This window comes from Chelonia mydas, chromosome 10, assembly GCF_015237465.2.
Source record: "Chelonia mydas isolate rCheMyd1 chromosome 10, rCheMyd1.pri.v2, whole genome shotgun sequence".
NCBI classification, from domain to species: domain Eukaryota; kingdom Metazoa; phylum Chordata; order Testudines; family Cheloniidae; genus Chelonia; species Chelonia mydas.
This window is the reverse complement of record NC_051250.2, coordinates 61,659,868-61,680,819: the sequence shown is the minus strand read 5'-3', so window position 1 is coordinate 61,680,819 and position 20,952 is coordinate 61,659,868. Positions and strand designations below refer to the sequence as shown.

The following is a 20,952-nucleotide window of genomic DNA, read 5'->3' as shown; positions in this document are numbered from 1 at the left end:
TTCTTTCTGCAACCCTCCTCGGCCCAGGAGCCCGCACCAAACAACTACCTTCCCAAAATAAAAGCCACTTACCGGGCACCTCCTCTGCTGTTTGTTCTTCCCCAAGCACCACCCGCTGCAACTGGCTACCTTCCTCCTGGCTTGAAAACAGCTCCTGGCTGCATGCATCTAGGGATGCCTGGCCATCCTCTGGCTCTGGGCCCCGCTCCTCCTCAGCACCCTCACTCCTGCTTTCCTCCTCCTGCCTTGTTGCTGCTACGGCCTCTGAAGTGTCCATGGCGCTCTTTGGCGTGGAGGTGGGGTCGCCCCCAAGTAGCGACCCCACGGTCGTGGGGGCAGCACCGGAGCGGCGGTTTGCCTCACAGGCTTTGTGGTACGCATTCCACAGGTCTTTCACTTTAACCCTGTGTCCTGGTCATGGCCCCTTTCTATCATGGCCCTTGATATCTGCCCATAGGTATCATAATTCCTATGGCTGGAGTGCCGTTGCGACTGGACAGCTTCCTCTCCCCAAACACTGATGAGGTCCAGCACCTTGCCATTGCTCCATACTGGGGATTGCCTGGTGCATTGTAGGCATGGTCACCTGGAAAGATGCGCTAAGAGCACTACATGCCTTGCTGAGCAAACAGGAAGGGGAATTTCAAAATTCCCAGAGAATTTAAACGGAGGTTCTGACGGTTGGTCACCTGAGGGCAGGGCAGTAGAGTTCAAAGTGATGACCAGAGTGGCTAGAACAGGCATTGTGGGACACTTCTTGAGGCCGATCAGAGCACACTAACAGACCACGGCGTCCACACTGGCACCACGGCGCTCCAGCCGGGGCGCAGCAAGCTTTATGCTTCTCGTGGAGGTGGATTACCAGGAGCACTCGAGCCACGGAGTCCAGGCGCTCTACGTGCCTTGCCAGTGTGGACACCTCAGGAGTTAGAGCGCCCAGGGCTGATTTAATGCGCTCTAACTTGCAAGTGTAGCCAAGGCCTAATTGATCAGCAATGTAACAATGAAACCATGTTAACCAGGATGATGTTAAGTGAGGAGTTATTGGAAATAGGTTCTTAAACCGAGCACATCACAGTAGTGTTTGGGCATCTTCCAGTACTGCATTAAGTAAGATGACTCTCTTCGGTCCCATGTGGTTTGTTCTCTCATCAGCTCTGCAGGGGAGAAATGTGTGGAGTGGAGTGTTTTGTTTTAGTAAGGTGGGTTGTTTGTTTTTGATGTCCTTACTTCCTAAGGGAGTTCATTCCACAGTCTGAGACCAGGCCCCAAGAAAGTTCTGTCTCCTGCATAGATGAGTTTTCCCTTTCCGGTAGTAAAGTACATTGTGTCAGAAGAGTGAGTTGTCGACCACGGCCTTCATCGCAGATCTTTAGCCAGTCTTTTAGATATAGCAGACCAGGTCATGGAGCACTATGAAGATAAGGACTGACACCTTGAACTTGATTCGATATTCTATGGAAAGCTAATCTAGAGAGTAGGGGATAGATTTGATGTGTTTGCAATAGCCAGTGTTGCTGAAGAGATGTGCTGTAATGTTCTGTAGTAATTGTACAGTCACTTCATCTGCACCTCATCCTCCACACAACTCTTAAGTGGTAGGGAAGGTCCTCCATGCCTAGATGGATTTAACCCATAGTTCTTCAAGGGCTTGATCCTGAAAGGTGCTAAGAAGCTTCTGAAGTCAGTGGGAGTTGAGGGTGCTCATAACCTCCAGGAGTTGATCAGCACCTTGCAGGACTGAACCCTAAATGACTCTCAAATGAAGCTGTCAAATCACTGTTCAAACGTTAATTAATTAAATGTCACAGCACCCTGGTGAAGTGGTTATTACCATCCCTGTTCTAGAGATGGGGAAACTGAGACACAGTGACCTTCCCTAGATCACTCAGCAGAATTGGAAATTGAACCCAGGAAAGCTGATCTCCATTCTTATGGGATGACTACTAATAAACCACACTGCAACTTCATTCTGTTGATGCCCTACAATCTCCACATTCCTCCATTCTTACTTTAAATTGGAGAAGGCACAGAGAAGAAATATGTGAATGATTAGCTTAATCTTCCTTTTGTTAAGGGGTGACTTGATCATAGTTTATAAGTACTTACATGAGAAACAAAAAAATTGATAATAGGCTCTTCAGTCTAGCAAATAACGATATTATCAAGATCCAATAGCTGAAAGCTGAAATTAGGTAAATTTAGACTAGAAATAAGGTGCACATTTTTAACAGTGATGGTAATTAACCATTGGAACAATTTACCAAGGATAGTGGTGGATTCTCCATCACTAGTAATTTTTAAATCAAGATTGGATGTTTTTCTAAAGGATATGCTCTAATTCCAACAGACATTAATTCAGGGAAGTTCTGTGGCCTGTGGTATAAACAGGGCAGACTAGATGATCACAGTAGTCCCTTCTGGTTTTATAGTCTATGAAAAATATTTTTAAAGGAAGATCTAGTGAACCTGCTCTTGCCATTTAAACTGAAACAGGAAAAATATCAACTTAAAAGACGTCCACATATTGTTAATGCATAATTATTCATCCTAATCCGTAACAAGGAAACAATTGTAATCAGTAAAATTTAATTTATCATCAACCTACAGCAGACTATAAATTGATCAGACATAGTAAAGAAAACTACTTTGTTTCCAGTAGATACTTTCACATCTCAAATAGATATGAATAAATTCAATATTATTTTAAAAATTTAAAATCTAAATTATTATATGACTTCATGGGAAACCTCTTCTACATCAAAGGGAGAGGATCCATTGATGTTTCATCTTCCTTCTTTTATTCCCCAATGATTGTCTTTCATCTTATCCGGATCAAAGAAAGTTTGAATTTGATTTCTATAAATAGCTAGAGACTCACATGGATACCTTTGCAATTTACATGACGGCTAGTTTCTTTATCAAGGCCCTGATCCAACTCTCATTCAAGTAAATGGATGTCTTTCATTTGACTTTAATGGGAGCTGTCAAGCCCTACATAAAGAAACTAATTGTCATGTAAATTTCAAAGTAACAGATGCATTACCAGGATACAAAGCAGCTGCATGATTTTGGAATAGCGTATCTGACCTCTGAATGTTCAGCCTAAAAAACCTGTCCTAGGCTAATATCACCACAAAATAACTCTCCAAGTTCTACCAAGCATTCTCTCTCTCTCTCTTTCTTCAACACTTAGCCAGACAGTTGGCCGTAGCAATTGTTCGCCGTTTGGTCCGTTCCTGCCCAACCGCAAAGGCTTGATGTCCTGAGAGTCCAACATCAGAAAAGACTTAATGAACCCATGTACTAGGGGGTCTGCCTCTAGGCCGCCTCTACCCCTTGGTTGGTGGAATTTTATCCCAGATGTTACAAGCCACGTGGAGAACAGCGTTCGCTGGAACGTCTGGTGGCATCCTTGCGACGTGTCCAAAAAGTGTAAGGCGCTGCCTGCGGACAATGGCCCCAGTCGTCTGTAGACCAGAGCAACCATAAACATCTGATTACAGATGCAGCCATTAGGTAGGTATTAGGTAGGACTAAAGCAGTTGCTAGGAAGATAATGTAAGCTAACACTAAACTTGCCCTAAGGGGAAGAAACCTCTATTTAAAGAGAAACGGGTTCCCGTCAAACAGGTTTTAAATATATCAATCAAAATTTTCATGACATAATTCAGAGAAAAAAACAGGAACCCTTTATTTTTTACATGAAATGTTACCTTGTTGCCACACTGCTAGGATTTAAGTTCTTACTAATAATCAAACACCTAACAAGTTAGTATGTAATAAATTAGTACTGTAATAAATTAGTCAAATAAAAAAGCAATGCTTCACAGACCTGGACTTGCAAGCCCAGAGACTGTCTGTGTTAAAGCATATTAGTTCTAATTTGTCTGTAGGTGGGAAAGCCATGTTTATACACATCTGGATAACTTTCAGCACCTGCTTTGAATTGAGAGATTGGTGCAGGAGGTATGTAACTTCAGCTGGTTACACCTGAACTCTAAAACATCCACCTGAATTTTCAGATAGGGAAGGCAGTAGCTAACTGTGGTTTGTTTTCTTTTCTCTATAAATGTAGCCACTGAGCAAAGGGACACATCCATTTACTAAAAGCTAGCTACCAGAAACAGAAGCAGCACAGAGAAGCTCTCTTCAATGAACACATGTTAAGGGAATAAACATTTTAAAGGAATACCTGATAAATCAGTTTAGAGACTGAGGAAAAACTAGTCTGGGGAAAAAATAGGTTACATAACATTATTTATCATTTGCTCAGTGTCACCACTGTGCTCATGCTGTACAAGACAAATAAAAAGGCAGTTCTGTCCTGAGGGACTTGCATTCTAAGAGCCAGATCCTCCTGTAAATCCTTACATAGTTGCTTAGTTTTTGACATACTAAGTAGTCCTGTTCCTGTTAATGGAATGACTGGAGTCAGAAATGGGGGCCAGAATAAGACAAATCACACTGGAAGAGCCAGAGGAATGTATCAATACAGTTTCCTTAATTTGCAGATTCCTAGGAAGGTTTTTGCAGACCTGGAAGCAAACAGAAGAGAAAATCAAAGAGGATCCTAGAGGATCAATCCTTACTGTCCTCAGAAAAGAAGGTAAGGCTGACAAAGTTAGTGTATTATTATGTATAAATACTGGATTATTCATTCACTTAATGTATTATATTGTAACCACAGGGGCCTTGATTAACAAGACATCTCACATGATCAGCCTTCTCTTTTTTCCATTTGGTGCCTTTGTGAGGTTCTCTTTCATTTTCTTCCTCTGTGCTTTTTACTGTTGTGGCAGGATCTGTAACTAAAGTCATTTTTGATCATATAGAGAAAAAAAGGTGTAGGTCCTTTTAACACTTCCCCGTACATCAGTGATCTACATCTGCGACAGGCTGGGCCAAATGGTTCCATTTTGACTCTCCTGAGGCATCTGAAATATTCCAGGTTCAAAACCAAGGCACAACTTTGTACTGCTGAAAGTGATCTCTTACGTGTATCTCCCTTATGCTCATGGTGGCAAAACTAATCTCAATCCTGCTTTTTGTGTTTACATTTAAAAATGATCAAAATAAGGAACTTTATTTGGAAAAAGCAAGTGTCAATTTAGAATTCCTCAATACATGCAGTTTTCAACAACCTAATTTTCAGAGCTGTTCTTGGAGATCAGAAGACAATCTGTCTGAGGCTGGATTAACTGAATACTTTGGAGAGTTCCATTTGCTGGATGATTGTGGAACAATCATCGCAGTTTTACTGCACATCTGTTTGTGTTACAAGAATACTGCTCTTAATCATAATGGACCCAACCCCATTTATTGGGTCCAGTATCTAAGTAACTGATTTGTTCCACCTGTTGTTTCATACTCCTTTGTTCAGCTGTCTGAGGGTATTCAAAGAAAGTAAGGGATGTTTCGACGCTTTCAAATATGTCAGCATTCATAAGAGAAACATTCACTAATAATACTGGAATAGTTGAAAATATATTACTGTTCTGGTCCTTGGGACAGACTACTTGGTGCTGCTGTAGTTGGTGTGAAGCAGTATTTTCATTTTTAAGCATGTATTTTCAGGAATTTGGAAAATGAATGAAAAATTTCTCAGGTCTGAGCATAAAAATCAACATTTTTTCCCTACTAAATTTGAAAAATCCTGTTGAATTATTTCCTTTAAAGTGCATGTGTCCTTCTCCCAAAGCAATGTTTCACACTGTGGGAAGTTTTGTTCTTTGTTTATAGAACAGTAGCAAAAGTGGAGGATTTTAGCATGCTGGGAAAACTGTTCCCAGAGAGTAGTTATCAGTGGTTCGCAGGCTGGAAGGGCACATCAAGTGGGGTGCCGCAGAGATCAGTTCTGGGTCTGATTCTGTTCAATATCTTCATCAATGATTTAGATAATGGCATACAGAATACACTTATAAAATTTGTGGATTATACCATGCTGTGGGGGGTTGCAAGTGCCTTGGAGGATAGGATTAAAATTCAAAATTATCTGGACTAACTGGAGAAATACTTTGAAGTAAACAGGATGAAATTCAATATGGACAGATCCAAAAATACTCCACTTAGGAAGAAACAATCAGTTGCACATATACAAAACGGGAAATGATTGCCTAGGAAAGAGTACTGAGAAAAGGGATCTGGGGGTCATAGTGGATCACAAGCTAAATATGAGTCAACAGTGTAACACTTTTGCAAAAAAAAAGCAAACATCATTCTGGGATGGATTAGCAGGAGTGTTGTAAGACATAAGTATTTCTTCCACTCTACTCTGCGCTGATTAGGCCTCAACTCAAATACTGTGTCCAGTTCTGGGCACCACATTTCAGGAAAGATGTGGACAAATTGGAGAAAGTCCAAAGAAGAGCAACAAAAATGATTAAAGGTCTAGAAAACATGACCTATGAGGAAAGACTGAAAACTCTGCGTTTGTTTAATCTGGAGAAGAGAAGATTTAGAGCAGAGGTTCTCAGGGGTCTGGGGCCCTCTGGAGAGCTCTGAGTAGTTTTCAGGGGGTCTGCCAAGCATGGCTGGCATTAGACTCACTAGGGTCCAGAGCAGAAAGTCAAGGTCCCACCTCGTGGGACTGCAGCTGAGGGCCCCGAGCCCCACCACCTGGGGATGAAGCTGAAGCCTGAGTAACTTAGCTTCGCGTTGCCCCCTATGGTGTTGGGCCCCAGGCAATTGCCCTCCTTGATACCCCTTAACACAGGGGTCTCAAACACGTGGCCCGCTGGGTTCTTTTGTGTGGCCTACCAAGCTCCCTGCGCCCCCACCCCCTCGCCCCTCTGCCTACCTCCAGGCCAGGGGTGGGCAAACTACATCCCACGGGCCGAATCCGGCCTCGGGATCACCCCCCCGTGGCATGCGGAACCATGTCCCTGCGGCCCTGGGGAAGCGGGGGGGCAGAGGACTCCATGTGTTGCTCTCGCTTCCAGGCACCGCCAACCGTAGCTCCCTTTGGCCAGGAACGGGTAACTGCGGCCAATGGGAGTATCAGGGGAGGTACCTGGAAGCGAGAGCAACGCAGAGCCCTCTTCTCCCTCCCCGCCCCCCGCAGGGACGTGATTCCGGCTGCTTCCTGGAGTGGAGCAGAGCAGAGCGGTGCCAGAGCAAGCAGGCAGCATGCCCTAGCCCCGGTGCACGCCGCTGCCACCCTGGAGCCGCTCTAGGTAAGCGGCGCCAGGCTGGAGCCCGCACCCTGAACCTCTCCTCCAACCCAACTCCCTGCCCTGAGCCCCCTGCCGCATGCCGTACCCCTCCTGCACCCCAACTCCGTGCCCTGAGCACCGCACCCCAACTCCCTGCCGAGCTCCCTGCCGCACACCGCACCCTGCACCCCTCCTGCACCCCAACTCCCTGCCCTGAGCCCCCGCCGCACCCTGCACCCCTCCTGCACCCCAACCCCCTGCCCTGAGTCCCCTGCCACACACCGCACCCTGCACCCCAACCCCCTGCCCTGAGCCCCCTGCCGCACCCTGATCCCCTGCTGCACCCCTCACCCCTCCTGCACCCCACTCCCCAACTCCCTGCCCTGAGCCCCCTGCCGTACCCTGCACCCCTCCTGCATCTCAACTCCCTGCCCTGAGCCCCCGCCACACCCTGCACCCCTCCTGCACCCCCTGGGGGCAGGGAGGGGGCGGAGTTGGGGTGGGGACTTTGGGGAAGGGATTGGAATGAGGGCAGGGAAGGGGTGGGAAGAGGTGGGGCAAGGGTGGGGCCTCATGGAAGGGGTGCAGTGGGGGCTGGGCCGGGGGCAGCGCGAGAGGGGTGTCAGTGATGTGGCCCTCGGGCCAATGCACTAGTCCTCATGTGACCCTCATGGTCATTTGAGTTTGAGACCCCATCCCTACATAAGCCCTGGCTTTTATATGCACAAAAACAGCTTTTGTGGCACATCTGGGCCATGGAGTTTTTATAGCATGTTGGGCGGGGGAGGCTCAGAAAGAAAAAGGTTGAGAACCCCTGACTGAGAGGGAACATAACAGTTTTCAAATACATAAAAGGTTGTTACAAAGAGGAGGGAGAAAAATTGTTCCCCTTAACCTCTGAGGATAGAACAAGAAGCAATGCGATTAAATTGCAGCAAGGGAGGTTTAGGTTGGACATTAGGGAAAACTCTCCAACTATCAAGGTAGTTAAACACTGGAATAAATTGCCTAGGGAGACTGTGGAATTTCCATCACTGGGGATTTTTAAGAGCAGGTTAGACAAACACCAGGCAGGGATGAACTAGATAATACTTAGCCCTGCCTTGAGTGCAGGGGACCGGACTAGATGACTTTTTGGGGTCCCTTCCAGTCCTTCGATTCTATGATTCACACCACCTGCATTGTAGGAACCTTGGTGCTACAGGACGTTGGCGACATCACGGTTTTTGAGGATAAAAGTTTCTGTTTTAACACTTTTTTGATAATGGTGTGGCACCATCAAAACCTAACAACTGCTTATTGTTGAGGACCCTTTTCACTAGCCTGTAAGGATTATAACACAGCAGGTACTTTGGGGACATACCATAGTATGAAGGGGTAATAACACAGCAGGTGTAAAATGTGTATAGGAGTAATGTTCTTATGCAGTCTAGTTAAAGACACCTTCTCTCAGTCTTGGAAGAATGAGTCCTGAGGGACTGTAAACTCTTGTATTAGATTCTAAACTCTTCCAGTCAGGGACCATGTCTCCTCTGTATTGTGAGGCACCTAGTATGCTATTGGATGCTGGACAATGAAACAATTCAATAACAATAATGAGTTTTAAATAGGCTTATTTTATACAATAATTAGATCAAAGGAAACAAACTGGATGGAATCTCCAAAACCAAATCTTACACACACAAAAAATCAACAGGGTGATCAGCATCACAAAAAGGGCATGGCACTGTTTATATGCCCAAAGTTAATAGCATGGAATCCAATTAACAAGGTGGGGATGGTAATCATATGATTATACAGTAACTCCTTGCTTAACGTTGGAGTTATGTTCTTGAAAAATGCGACTTCAAGCAAAACGATGTTAAGCAAATCCATTTTCCCCATAAAAATTAATGTAAATGGAGGGGTTAGGTTCCAGGGAAATTTTTTGTGCCAGACAAAAGACATTATATACATATACCGTATAAGTTTTAAAAAATTTTAAACAAACAATTTAATGCAGGTATACGTTTTAAACAAACAATTTAATACTGTACTCAGCAATGATGATTGTTAAGCTTGGTTGAGGTGGTGAAGTCAGAGGTGGAAGAGCGTGGATCGTCCGGCTGCTCCTCTTGCTGTTCTTCCTTAACCGTCACAACTCGAAAAAACATATCTAGAGATGGTTGTTTTGCTTTCCTTTTTTTTTCTTGGTAAATTTCTTTATAGCAAGTCATTAGATGACCAATTCCCCTAATAACTTTGGAGCTGCGTTCCCTGTCAGGATCGTCATCACTAAGGATTTGCAAGCCAGCTTCAATCATTTGGAAAGCTTCAGAAAGCCGTTTGGCAGTCAAATTTCGATGGGTTGGTTCTTCTTTTACTTCTTGGCCCTCGTCTTCCACTGCTCTCATCATGTCTAGTTGCATCAGATCTTCATTAGTTAGCTCTTCTCCGTGTGACTGCAGAAGTTGTGTAACGTCGGCTTCTTCCACCTTATCAAAACCCGCTTTCTTGGCCAAGCCGAGAATATCTTTCTTCATAGCGGGAACAACATCTTTAAATCCTTTTAAGTCATTGACACATTCAGGCCACAACTTCCACCACACACCGTTCATGCATGCCTGAGTAACTTCAGCCCAGGACTCACCGATGTTATTGATGCACTTGAGGATGTTGTAGTCACGCCAAAATTGCCGAATTGTAGGCTTGCCTTCGCCATCAGTGCCTCTGATGAGCTGGTCGAAAGTACGGCGTAAGTAATATGCCTTAAATGCAGCAATGGCTCCTTGGTCCATGGGCTGAATGAGTGATGTGGTGTTTGGCGGCAGAAAGACAACTTTGACATTTTCGCAGAGGTCGTCCAGGTTGACTGGATGAGCTGGTACATCATCAATAAGTAATAAAATCTTGAAATCAAGGTTTTCCTTGGCACAATATTCCTTCCATGCAGGGACGGCATAGAGAGTCAGCCATTCTGAAAAAATAGCTCCAGTTATCCATGCCTTCTTATTGGATCTCCAAATGACCGGAAGGTGTTCCTTTGAAAATCCCTTGAGAGCTCGTGGTGTTTCAAATTGGTACACAGTCAGTGGTTTCATCTTCATGTCTCCAGCAGCATTACCACCTAGAAGCAAGGTTAGGCGATCTTTAACTGCTTTAAATCCAGGCGCTGTCTTCTCCTCTCGGGAAATGCACGTCCGTTCAGGCATCATCTTCCAGTAGAGGCTCGTTTCATTGACATTGAAGACTTGCTTTGGTGAATAGCCACATTCCTCAATTATTTTCTTGAGATAGTCGGGGAATTTTTTAGCTGCTGCAGGATCGGCACTAGCCACCTCACCGGACATCTTCATGTTGTGCAGGTGGAAGCGCTTCTTGAACCGATCAAACCACCCCCGACTTGCCATGAACATCTCTGTCTGTGATCCTTCACCTTGGTCTCTCTTTAATTTGTCATACAAACTTTTTGCCTTCGCTTGTATCACAGGCAAACTTAGAGGTATGTTCCGCTGGTTTTGGTCCTCTATCCACACTGAGAGAAGACGCTCCATGTTTTCCATCAAACTACTTCTTGATCGACTTATTTTAGTAGCACTAAGCGGTGTTACACACCGAGCACTAGCCCTGATCTTGTCGGCATTACTCCGAATTGTTCTCACGGTGGTCGGAGTAAGACCTAGAGTGATGCCAATGTCTACCGCACGCTCACCTGCATCAAAATGCCTTAAAACGTCTAATTTAGTACCCAAACTAATGGTTTTCCTGGTTTTCTTACTGCTAGTGGTACTGCTACCACTAGGCACTCCACTATGACTTGCTCGGCGTTTTTGACTCATGATGCTGGGTGATACTGTACAGTACAATCACAACGAGCCCTCCACCATTACATTTAAAACAGACTTGCACAGGATCACTGGAACAATGTCCTATGTCAGCTTCTTGAGCCCCTTCAGTTTCTTGCTCACACACCTTAGCAGCAGCTCCCCTTTCCCCAAATCTCCCTGCAGTTACTCATCAGAGGATTCTCTGCAGATCTGCTCATGAACGTCTCCTAAAGCAACGTGTTGAGATCAGGTGGGATATTTCCCAGGGAATGCCTTGCTGCTAAATGATGAACTAGCACTCGGCTGAACCCTCAAGAGTTAACACAGTGTTCTCAATGTAGCCTCAAGCTCTACAAGGCAGCACAGATGGACGCAGGAGACACAACAGACTCACGACAGTGGCTGCAAACACTTCCCTGCAGAAACTGAAGCTGATGATGAACCCACGCTATCCCGGCCTGCTGGAGCGCACCACACCCTTCTCCGGACGGCGCATGCACGTGCTACTCTTCACTCCCTTCAGCCTGGAGTGGTTGGGATCATGCAGCATCAATCAACTATTGAAAGGGAAAGAATTTGGAAAACCCATGTCATTCTTCATGGTAATCTGCTCCCCTACTGAAAGCTCTGTGGGTTTAGGCTAGGACTAGTTATGGAGCCAGTTTCACTTGCAGGTTCGTACTTTCACAGGAACCCTGCTGGAGGAGCAAAGGCCTGGCTTCCAGGGTGACCTGGAAAAACCAGCCCTGCTGTACCTCCCATAGTAAACATGCACACAACACCGGGGCAGCACTGCAGCCAATGTAGCTGTGACTATTGTAAGAGGAGAAAAATAATGTTTGCTGCAGGGCTGCATCCCTCCCTGCTGTGTGCAGGCAGGGGCAGAGACATGCAGCTGGCATTGAAGTGAATGGCAAAGCTCCCATGCTTTTCACAGACTTTCATGGGCGCAGGGCCAGGTTCTGTGCATCTCTACACTGCATCTCCCACATGCTAGAGTGAAGCAGGCGCTGGAACACTATTAACTTGCTTTGGGCAGGCTGCCACCCCCTGTATTCTTACCCCCCTCCCGCAAAGGGGGCAGGAGGAAGATGGAACGTTGTGTCGGCAGATGCACGATAGTAAGGCAGGGCTGCCACTATGCAGCCCCTGAAAATGCTTTGCAGGCGGCTGGTAGCCTCGGGTGGAGCCTCCGCAAAAGTTCGGTGTAGCGCCCAATTCCCAAACAGTTCCATAATTATTAAAGGGAAACCACCCAGAGCCCATCCCTTTGGGATTTACCATGATGAGATGATGATCAAGGTACCAAGAACTGTTATTTGATGGCAAAAATCCTTTGGATTCTGCATGTCTCCTTTACCCCAACTACCTTGTTACGTACTGCCTGGCTCTTAGAAATACCACAGAGAAATCAGAACAGACTAAAACACAAAAACATGAGTCCTGCAGCCACTGTCACTAATCCCATCAAGCTTGATTGTGCACAGCCCTGAGGAACGACTCAGAGTGTCACCTGTGATGGCGGCTTTTATGATGTGAATGCCTGTTCCATAGCAACTGGACTAAAGCCATCCCTTGCTTCACATGGGCCACGAAACATGGTAATGCCAGCTATAACATGCTAAGACCTTTCAGTCATTGCCAGTCCGCACTAGATTTGAACTATTCTAGTCTATTCTATACAGTTTCTTATACCGCACTCATCACTGAAGTACCTGTGATCCATAGAAGAAAAGCTCTGGTATCCAGTTACCTATCTTCCAAATTCTAACTGTGTTGTAAAAAGAATTATATGTGATCACACTTACCCCAAATGCAAGGCTAACATGTACATTAGATATTAACAGCTTTTTAAACAAGAATTGTCAAAAAATTCAGAGCCAGATTCTGCTCCTCTTATCTATCTATCTACCTATCTATCACACTTATATGGTCCTGATTACCATAGCACTTAAACAGCACCTCACATTCTTCAGTGTATTTATTCTTGCAATTTTGAAATAATCTCTCTTTTCCAGTCACACAGGCAGTTTGTGGCAGAGCAGGGAATAGGTCTTCCAAGTCCGAGGAGAACACCCTACCCATTGGATTATCCTTCCTCTCATTGAGTAGTACCTTGTTCCTTGAGTAGCCTCTGTAATTTCAATGGACCTACTCATTCAGCAAGATGTTTCTCAGTCTGAGAAGGTGAACAGATCCTGAACTAAAGGCTGGGCTATAACTATACATTGTTGTCAGCAGAAAAGTGATCATCGATAATAATAATTATCAGATCACTTCTAAAAAAAAAAAAAAAGTTATTGTGTCTCCCCTGTGCTTTCCTTTCTCATTACAGTAACTCCTCACTTAACAGTTAACATTTTGTTTCGTTGTTACGTTGCTGATCAATTAGGGAACAGGCTCATTTAAAGTTGCACAATGCTCCCTTATAACGTTGTTTGGCAGCTGCCTGCTTTTTCCACTGCTTGCAGGAAGAGCAGCCACTGGAGCTGGGGGGGGGAGCTTGGAACCAGGGTGGGCCGGCAGCCCCCCATCGGCTCCCCTAAGTTCCCTCTGCGCAGCCGCCCAGCAGGCTATCAATGCCGGGCAGTTCAGCTGCCCCTCCCCCCACTGCCGTGTGCTGTTCCTGCCCTCTGCCTTGGAGCTGCTCCCAAGAGCCTCCTGCTTGCTGTGCAGGGGGCGGGAAAGAGGGGTGCTAATGTCAGGGTGTCCCCCTCCCCCCACTCCTGTACCTTGTCTCCACAGAGAGGGGCGCTCAGGGCTCACCACACCACAGGGCTCAGAAAGGAGGGAGCTTCCCGGCAGCAGCTGCTGTCTCAAACTTGCTGAGCTAATTAAAAAGGCAGTGTACTTAGAGTGGGGTCAGCGTAGTTAAAGAGGAAATGCGCGTCTCTCTCTCTCTGTCACACACACTGCTGTCTCTCACTCACACTCACACACACGCAGGCATGCACACGCAGGCATGCACACACACAGGGCCGTCCTTAGACATATGCAGCAGAGGCAGCTGGGTAGGGCACCTGAAAATTTGGTGCACCCCTGGGTCTTAATGTCCACCCTCCCACATCTTCCTATCCCTGTTCTGACCCTTCCTTCAGGCTTCTCACAGCTAGCTGCTGCAGTCTGGTGAGTCTTCCTCCAGAGGGAATCTAGTAATTTAAAAGTGAAAAAACCTTCCAGCCTGCCAGACCTATTAGCATGGGGTGGGCAAACTATAGCCCACAGGCCACATCCGGCCCTTCAGATATTTTAATCTGACCCTCGAGCTTCCGCCAGGGAGTGTGGTCTGGGGCTTGCCCCGCTCCAGTGCTCCAGCCAGGGGCTTGCCCCATTCCGCTCATGCTGTGGCTCTGAACGGCTCCCAGAAGCAGCAGCATGTCCCCTCTCCAGCTCCTACGCATAGAGGCAGCCAGGGGGCTCCGCATGCTGCCCCCGCCTCGAGTGCCACCCACGCAGCTCCCACTGGAACCATGGCCAATGGGAGCTGCAGGGGTGGCACCTGCGGACGGGGCAGCACACCGAGCCGCCTGGCTGCGCCTCCGCATTGGAGATGGAGGGGGGACATACCACTGCTTCTGGGAGCTGCTTGAAGTAAGCGCTGCCTGGAGCCTGCACCCCTCATCCCCCTCCCGCCCTCTGAACCCCTTGGTCCCAGCCCAGAGCACCCTCCTGTATCCCCAAGTAAGCGCTGCCTGGAGCCTGCACCCCTCATCCCCAGTCCCACCCTAGAGCCCATACCCACAGCTGGAGCCCTCAACCCCTGCACCCCAATCCTCTGCCCCACTCTGAACTCCTCATTTCTGGCCCCACCCCAGAGCCTACACCCCCAGCCGGAGCCCTCACCCCCTCCCGCACTCCAACCCCCAATTGCATGAGCATTCATGGCCCGCCATACAATTTCCATACCCAGATGTGGCCCTCTGGTTTGCCCAAAAAGTTTGCCCACCCCTGTATTAGCACAACATTGAAACTGTTAAAGAGCCATTCAAGTAATGAAGCCATTTAACAGGCATTTGCCAACCCCTAGACATATACTGTCGGTTTCTGAATTTACTAACAAAAACCGTTGCACATTATTGTAATATTTACTCAGAACATGTTCGTGTACAGGACCTTAGCTTAAAATTTGCTTTTTTTCATTAGAAGATTGCTGAAGATTATAAAATCACATCTCTAAAAAATCCCTGCATAGATTTTTAGATGCACAATCTGAGTATTCATCTTTAGTCTTAAATTCTTGGATCTTCAGACATATAGTTTTTAAAATAAATCCTTCAAAAGACCACCCTTATCTAAAAGACATATTTTAATTTTAATTACTATAGTACAAAAAACTTGCTTCCAAAGTCTTCCTGTCCTTTCTGTCCATCCCTTTCTCCCTTCACCCCCTGGAGAAGAGAGCCCTTAAAGGGACAACACCCCTTTCCTTCCAGATATCTGGACAAATAAGTTTCCCTTTCTTTACTTCTGACTATTTGATGCAGTAGTTTTAAGAGAACCTTCTAGCAAAATCGATACCTTAGTAAGATATAAAATCCTTTGTTATGCCTCAAATCTTTGGAAATATATTTTTTAAAGTTGGTGAAACTTCATAAACATGTCTATTTATTGTTATGGAGATCACACAAAGTAAATTAGTGTTCCCTTTTTCTAAAAGCAATGAATATTGTTATGAACACAATAAACCTCTGTGACTGATTAATTTAAAATAATGTCTTTGTTTTAGTGAGTTAAATATGTAGTAATCTGGAATGATTACTTTATGAAGGCTTAAGAGTACATTTAAAATATAAAATCAGCTTAGAAATACTGATTAAGAAAATGTAAAACAGAGAAGAGCTGCATCATGTATTCCATAATATTTAATGTTGTATTCAGCAGGGCATGGTAATCATATGATTACACAGTAACTCCTTGCTTAACGTTGGAGTTATGTTCTTGAAAAATGCGACTTTAAGCAAAACGATGTTAAGCAAATCCATTTTCCCCATAAAAATTAATGTAAATGGAGGGGTTAGGTTCCAGGGAAATTTTTTTTGCCAGACAAAAGACATTATATACATATACAGTATAAGTTTTAAAAAATTTTAAACAAACAATTTAATGCAGGTATACGTTTTAAGCAAACAATTTAATACTGTACTCAGCAATGATGATTGTTAAGCTTGGTTGAGGTGGTGAAGTCAGAGGTGGAAGAGTGTGGATCGTCCGGCTGCTCCTCTTGCTGTTCTTCCTTAACCGTCACAACTCGAAAAAACATATCTAGAGATGGTTGTTTTGCTTTCCTTTTTTTTTCTTGGTAAATTTCTTTATAGCAAGTCATTAGATGACCAACTCCCCTAATAACTTTGGAGCTGCGTTCCCTGTCAGGATCGTCATCACTAAGGATTTGCAAGCCAGCTTCAATCATTTGGAAAGCTTCAGAAAGCCGTTTGGCAGTCAAATTTCGATGGGTTGGTTCTTCTTTTACTTCTTGGCCCTGGTCTTCCACTGCTCTCATCATGTCTAGTTGCATCAGATCTTCATTGGTTAGCTCTTCTCCGTGTGACTGCAGAAGTTGTGTAACGTCGGCTTCTTCCACCTCATCAAAACCCGCTTTCTTGGCCAAGCCGAGAATATCTTTCTTCATAGCGGGAACAACATCTTTAAATCCTTTTAAGTCATTGACACATTCAGGCCACAACTTCCACCACACACCGTTCATGCATGCCTGAGTAACTTCAGCCCAGGACTCACCGATGTTATTGATGCACTTGAGGATGTTGTAGTCACGCCAAAATTGCCGAATTGTAGGCTTGCCTTCGCCATCAGTGCCTCTGATGAGCTGGTCGAAAGTACGGCGTAAGTAATATGCCTTAAATGCAGCAATGGCTCCTTGGTCCATGGGCTGAATGAGTGATGTGGTGTTTGGTGGCAGAAAGACAACTTTGACGTTTTCGCAGAGGTCGTCCAGGTTGACTGGATGAGCTGGTGCATTATCAATAAGTAATAAAATCTTGAAATCAAGATTTTCCTTGGCACAATACTCCTTCCATGCAGGGATGGCATAGAGAGTCAGCCATTCTGAAAAAATAGCTCCAGTTATCCATGCCTTCTTATTGGATCTCCAAATGACCGGAAGGTGTTCCTTTGAATGACCCTTGAGAGCTCGTGGTGTTTCGAATTGGTACACGGTCAGCGGTTTCATCTTCATGTCTCCGGCAGCATTACCACCTAAAAGCAAGGTTAGGCGGTCTTTCGCTGCTTTAAATCCAGGCGCTGTCTTCTCCTCTCGGGAAATGTAAGTTCGTTCAGGCATCTTTTTCCAGTAGAGGCTCGTTTCATTGACATTGAAGACTTGCTTTGGTGAATAGCCACATTCCTCAATTATTTTCTTGAGATAGTCGGGGAATTTTTTAGCTGCTGCAGGATCGGCACTAGCCACCTCACCGGACATCTTCATGTTGTGCAGGTGGAAGCGCTTCTTGAACCGATCAAACCACCCCCGACTTGCCATGAACATCTCTGTCTGTGATCCTTCACCTTGGTCTCTCTTTAATTTGTCATACAAACTTTTTGCCTTCGCTTGTATCACAGGCAAACTTAGAGGTATGTTCCGCTGGTTTTGGTCCTCTATCCACACTGAGAGAAGACGCTCCATGTTTTCCATCAAACTACTTCTTGATCGACTTATTTTAGTAGCACTAAGCGGTGTTACACACCGAGCACTAGCCCTGATCTTGTCGGCATTACTCCGAATTGTTCTCACGGTGGTTGGAGTAAGACCTAGAGTGATGCCAATGTCTACCGCACGCTCACCTGCATCAAAATGCCTTAAAACGTCTAATTTAGTACCCAAACTAATGGTTTTCCTGGTTTTCTTACTGCTAGTGGTACTGCTACCACTAGGCACTCCACTATGACTTGCTCGGCGTTTTTGACTCATGATGCTGGGTGATACTGTACAGTACAATCACAACGAGCCCTCCACCATTACATTTAAAACAGACTTGCACAGGATCACTGGAACAATGTCCTATGTCAGCTTCTTGAGCCCCTTCAGTTTCTTGCTCACACACCTTAGCAGCAGCTCCCCTTTCCCCAAATCTCCCTGCAGTTACTCATCAGAGGATTCTCTGCAGATCTGCTCATGAACGTCTCCTAAAGCAACGTGTTGAGATCAGGTGGGATATTTCCCAGGGAATGCCTTGCTGCTAAATGATGAACTAGCACTCGGCTGAACCCTCAAGAGTTAACACAGTGTTCTCAATGTAGCCTCAAGCTCTACAAGGCAGCACAGATGGACGCAGGAGACATAACAGACTCACGACAGTGGCTGCAAACACTTCCCTGCAGAAACTGAAGCTGATGATGAACCCACGCTATCCCGGCCTGCTGGAGCGCACCACACCCTTCTCCGGACGGCGCATGCACGTGCTACTCTTCACTCCCTTCAGCCTGGAGTGGTTGGGATCATGCAGCATCAATCAACTATTGAAAGGGAAAGAATTTGGAAAACCCATGTCATTCTTCATGGTAATCTGCTCCCCAACTGAAAGCTCTGTGGGTTTAGGCTAGGACTAGTTATGGAGCCAGTTTCACTTGCAGGTTCGTACTTTCACAGGAACCCTGCTGGAGGAGCAAAGGCCTGGCTTCCAGGGTGACCTGGAAAAACCAGCCCTGCTGTACCTCCCATAATAAACATGCACACAACACTGGGGCAGCACTGCAGCCAATGTAGTTGTGACTGTTGTAAGAGGAGAAAAATAATGTTTGCTGCAGGGCTGCATCCCTCCCTGCTGTGTGCAGGAAGGGGAAGAGACGTGCAGCGGGCATTGAAGCGAATGGCAAAGCTCCTGTGGATTTCACAGAGTTTCATGGGCGCAGGGCCAGGTTCTGTGCATCCCTACGCTGCTGCTCCTGCTTGCTAGAGTGAAGCAGGCACTGGAACACTATTAACTTGCTTTGGGCAGGCTGCCCTCCCTCCCCCATGTTCTTACCCCGTCCCATAAAGGGGGGAGGGGGACGATGGAATGTTGTGTCAGCAGATGCATGACAGCAAGGCGGGCTGCCGCTGTGCAGCCCCTGCAACTGTCTCTCTCTACCCCATCTACCTTGTTACGTATTGCCTGGCTCTTAGAAATACCACAGAGAAATCAGAACAGACTAAAACACAAAAATGTGAGTCCTGGAGCCACTGTCACGAATCTCATCAAGCTTGATTGTGCACAGCCCTGAGGAACGACTCAGAGTGTCACCTGTGATGGCGGCTTTTATGATGTGAATGCCTGTTCCATAGCAACTGGACTAAAGCCATCCCTTGCTTCACATGGGCCACCAAACATGGTAATGCCAGCTATAACATGCTAAGACCTTTCAGTCATTGCCAGTCCGCACTAGATTTGAACTATTCTAGTCTATTCTATACAGTTTCTTATACCGCACTCATCACTGAAGTACCTGTGATCCATAGAAGAAAAGCTCTGGTATCCAGTTACCTATCTTCCAAATTCTAACTGTGTTGTAAAAAGAATTATATGTGATCACACTTACCCCAAATGCAAGGCTAACATGTACATTAGATATTAACAGCTTTTTAAGCAAGAATTGTCAAAAAATTCAAAGCCAGATTCTGCTCCTCTTATCTATCTATCTATCACACTTATATGGTCCTGATTACCATAGCACTTAAATAGCACCTCACATTCTTCAGTGTATTTATTCTTGCAATTTTGATGTAGAGAAGTGCTATAATCTCTCTTTTCCAGTCACACAGGCAGTTTGTGGTAGAGCAGGGAATAGGTCTTCCAAGTCCGAGGAGAACACCCTACCCATTGGATTATCCTTCCTCTCATTGAGTAGTACCTTGTTCCTTGAGTAGCCTCTGTAATTTCAATGGACCTACTCATTCAGCAAGATGTTTCTCAATCTGAGAAGGTGAACAGATCCTGAACTAAAGGCTGGGCTATAATTATACATTGTTGTCAGCAGAAAAGTGATCATCGATAATGGTAATTATCAGATCACTTCTTAAAAAAAAAAAAGTTATTGTGTCTCCCCTCTGCTTTCCTTTCTCATTACAGGTTTCAGAGTAGCAGCCCTGTGAGTCTGTATCCACAAAAAGAAAAGGAGTACTTGTGGCACCTTAGAGACTAATAAATTTATTTGAGCATAAGCTTTCGTGAGCTATAGCTCACTTCTCATTACAGTAACTCCTCAGTTAACGGTTAACATTTTGTTTCGTTGTTACATTGCTGATCAATTAGGGAACAGGCTCGTTTAAAGTTGCACAATGCTCCCTTATAACGTTGTTTGGCAGCTGCCTTCTTTTTCCACTGCCTGCAGGAAGTGCAGCCGCTGGAGCTAGTTTGGAACCAGGGTGGGCCGGCAGCCCCACATCAGCTCCCCTAAGTTCCCTCTGCGCAGCCACCCAGCAGGCTATCAATTGCTGGGTAGTTCAGCTGCCCCTCCCCTCCGCCGTGTGCTACTCCTGCCCTCTGCCTTGGAGCTGCTCCTGGGAGCCTCCTGCTTGATGTGCGAGGGGGAGGGGACGAGGGGTGCTAAAGTCAGGGTGTCCCACCCCCCCTCCCGGCTCCTGTACCTTATCTCCACAGAGAGGGGGGCTCGGGGCTCACTACACCACACCACAGGGCTCAGAAAGGAGGGAGCTTCCGGGCAACAGCTGCTGTCTCAACTTGCTGATCTAGTTAAAAAGGCAGTGTACTTAGAGTGGGGTCAGCGTACTTAAAGGGGAAATGCATGTGCGTGTGTGTGTGTCTCTCTCTCTATCACACACACACACACTCTCTCTCTCTCTGCCATGCTGTGTCTCCTCCTCCATTCATGCTGCCTTGTAGAGTGTGAGGCTACATTAATAACAATGTGTCAACCCTTGAGGGCTGAGCCGAGTGCTAGATCATAATTTAGCAGTAAAGCATCCCCTGAGAAATATCCCACCCTCTGACTCCACCATCTCAACCAAGCTTCATAATGCTGTGTACAGTATTAAATTG

At 45.8% G+C, this 20,952-nt stretch overlaps 3 protein-coding genes across 8 annotated transcripts in view; all 3 read right to left on the bottom strand.

Annotated features, from left to right (window-relative positions):
- Window positions 1–20,952, bottom strand: part of LOC102938965 (tropomodulin-2) — a 71,858-nt gene that overhangs the window by 48,249 nt on the left and 2,657 nt on the right. The window lies entirely within an intron of this gene.
- LOC102947075 (tigger transposable element-derived protein 1) lies at window positions 8,751–13,977 on the bottom strand. 4 transcript variants are annotated; one of them, XM_007056399.4, is made up of 2 exons: window positions 13,693–13,977; window positions 8,751–11,517 (listed from the first exon to the last, which is right to left on the bottom strand). In XM_007056399.4, the coding sequence occupies exon 2, from the start codon at window positions 10,970–10,972 to the stop codon at window positions 9,191–9,193; it is 1,782 nt and encodes a 593-aa protein (XP_007056461.2). In that variant the 5' UTR covers window positions 10,973–11,517; window positions 13,693–13,977; the 3' UTR covers window positions 8,751–9,190. The 4 variants fall into 4 exon arrangements, with proteins under 4 accessions (XP_007056461.2, XP_043379761.1, XP_043379763.1 ...); XM_043523826.1 differs by having other exon boundaries at window positions 13,727–13,905; XM_043523828.1 differs by lacking the exon at window positions 13,693–13,977 and adding an exon at window positions 12,676–13,390 and having other exon boundaries at window positions 9,114–11,517.
- LOC119567185 (tigger transposable element-derived protein 1-like) lies at window positions 15,806–20,702 on the bottom strand. Of its 2 annotated transcripts, none has more exons than XM_037910820.2 (2): window positions 20,541–20,702; window positions 15,806–18,430 (listed from the first exon to the last, which is right to left on the bottom strand). In XM_037910820.2, exon 2 carries the CDS (start codon window positions 17,883–17,885, stop codon window positions 16,104–16,106), a length of 1,782 nt encoding a protein of 593 aa, XP_037766748.1. In that variant the 5' UTR covers window positions 17,886–18,430; window positions 20,541–20,702; the 3' UTR covers window positions 15,806–16,103. The 2 variants fall into 2 exon arrangements, with proteins under 2 accessions (XP_037766748.1, XP_043379764.1); XM_043523829.1 differs by having other exon boundaries at window positions 20,580–20,702.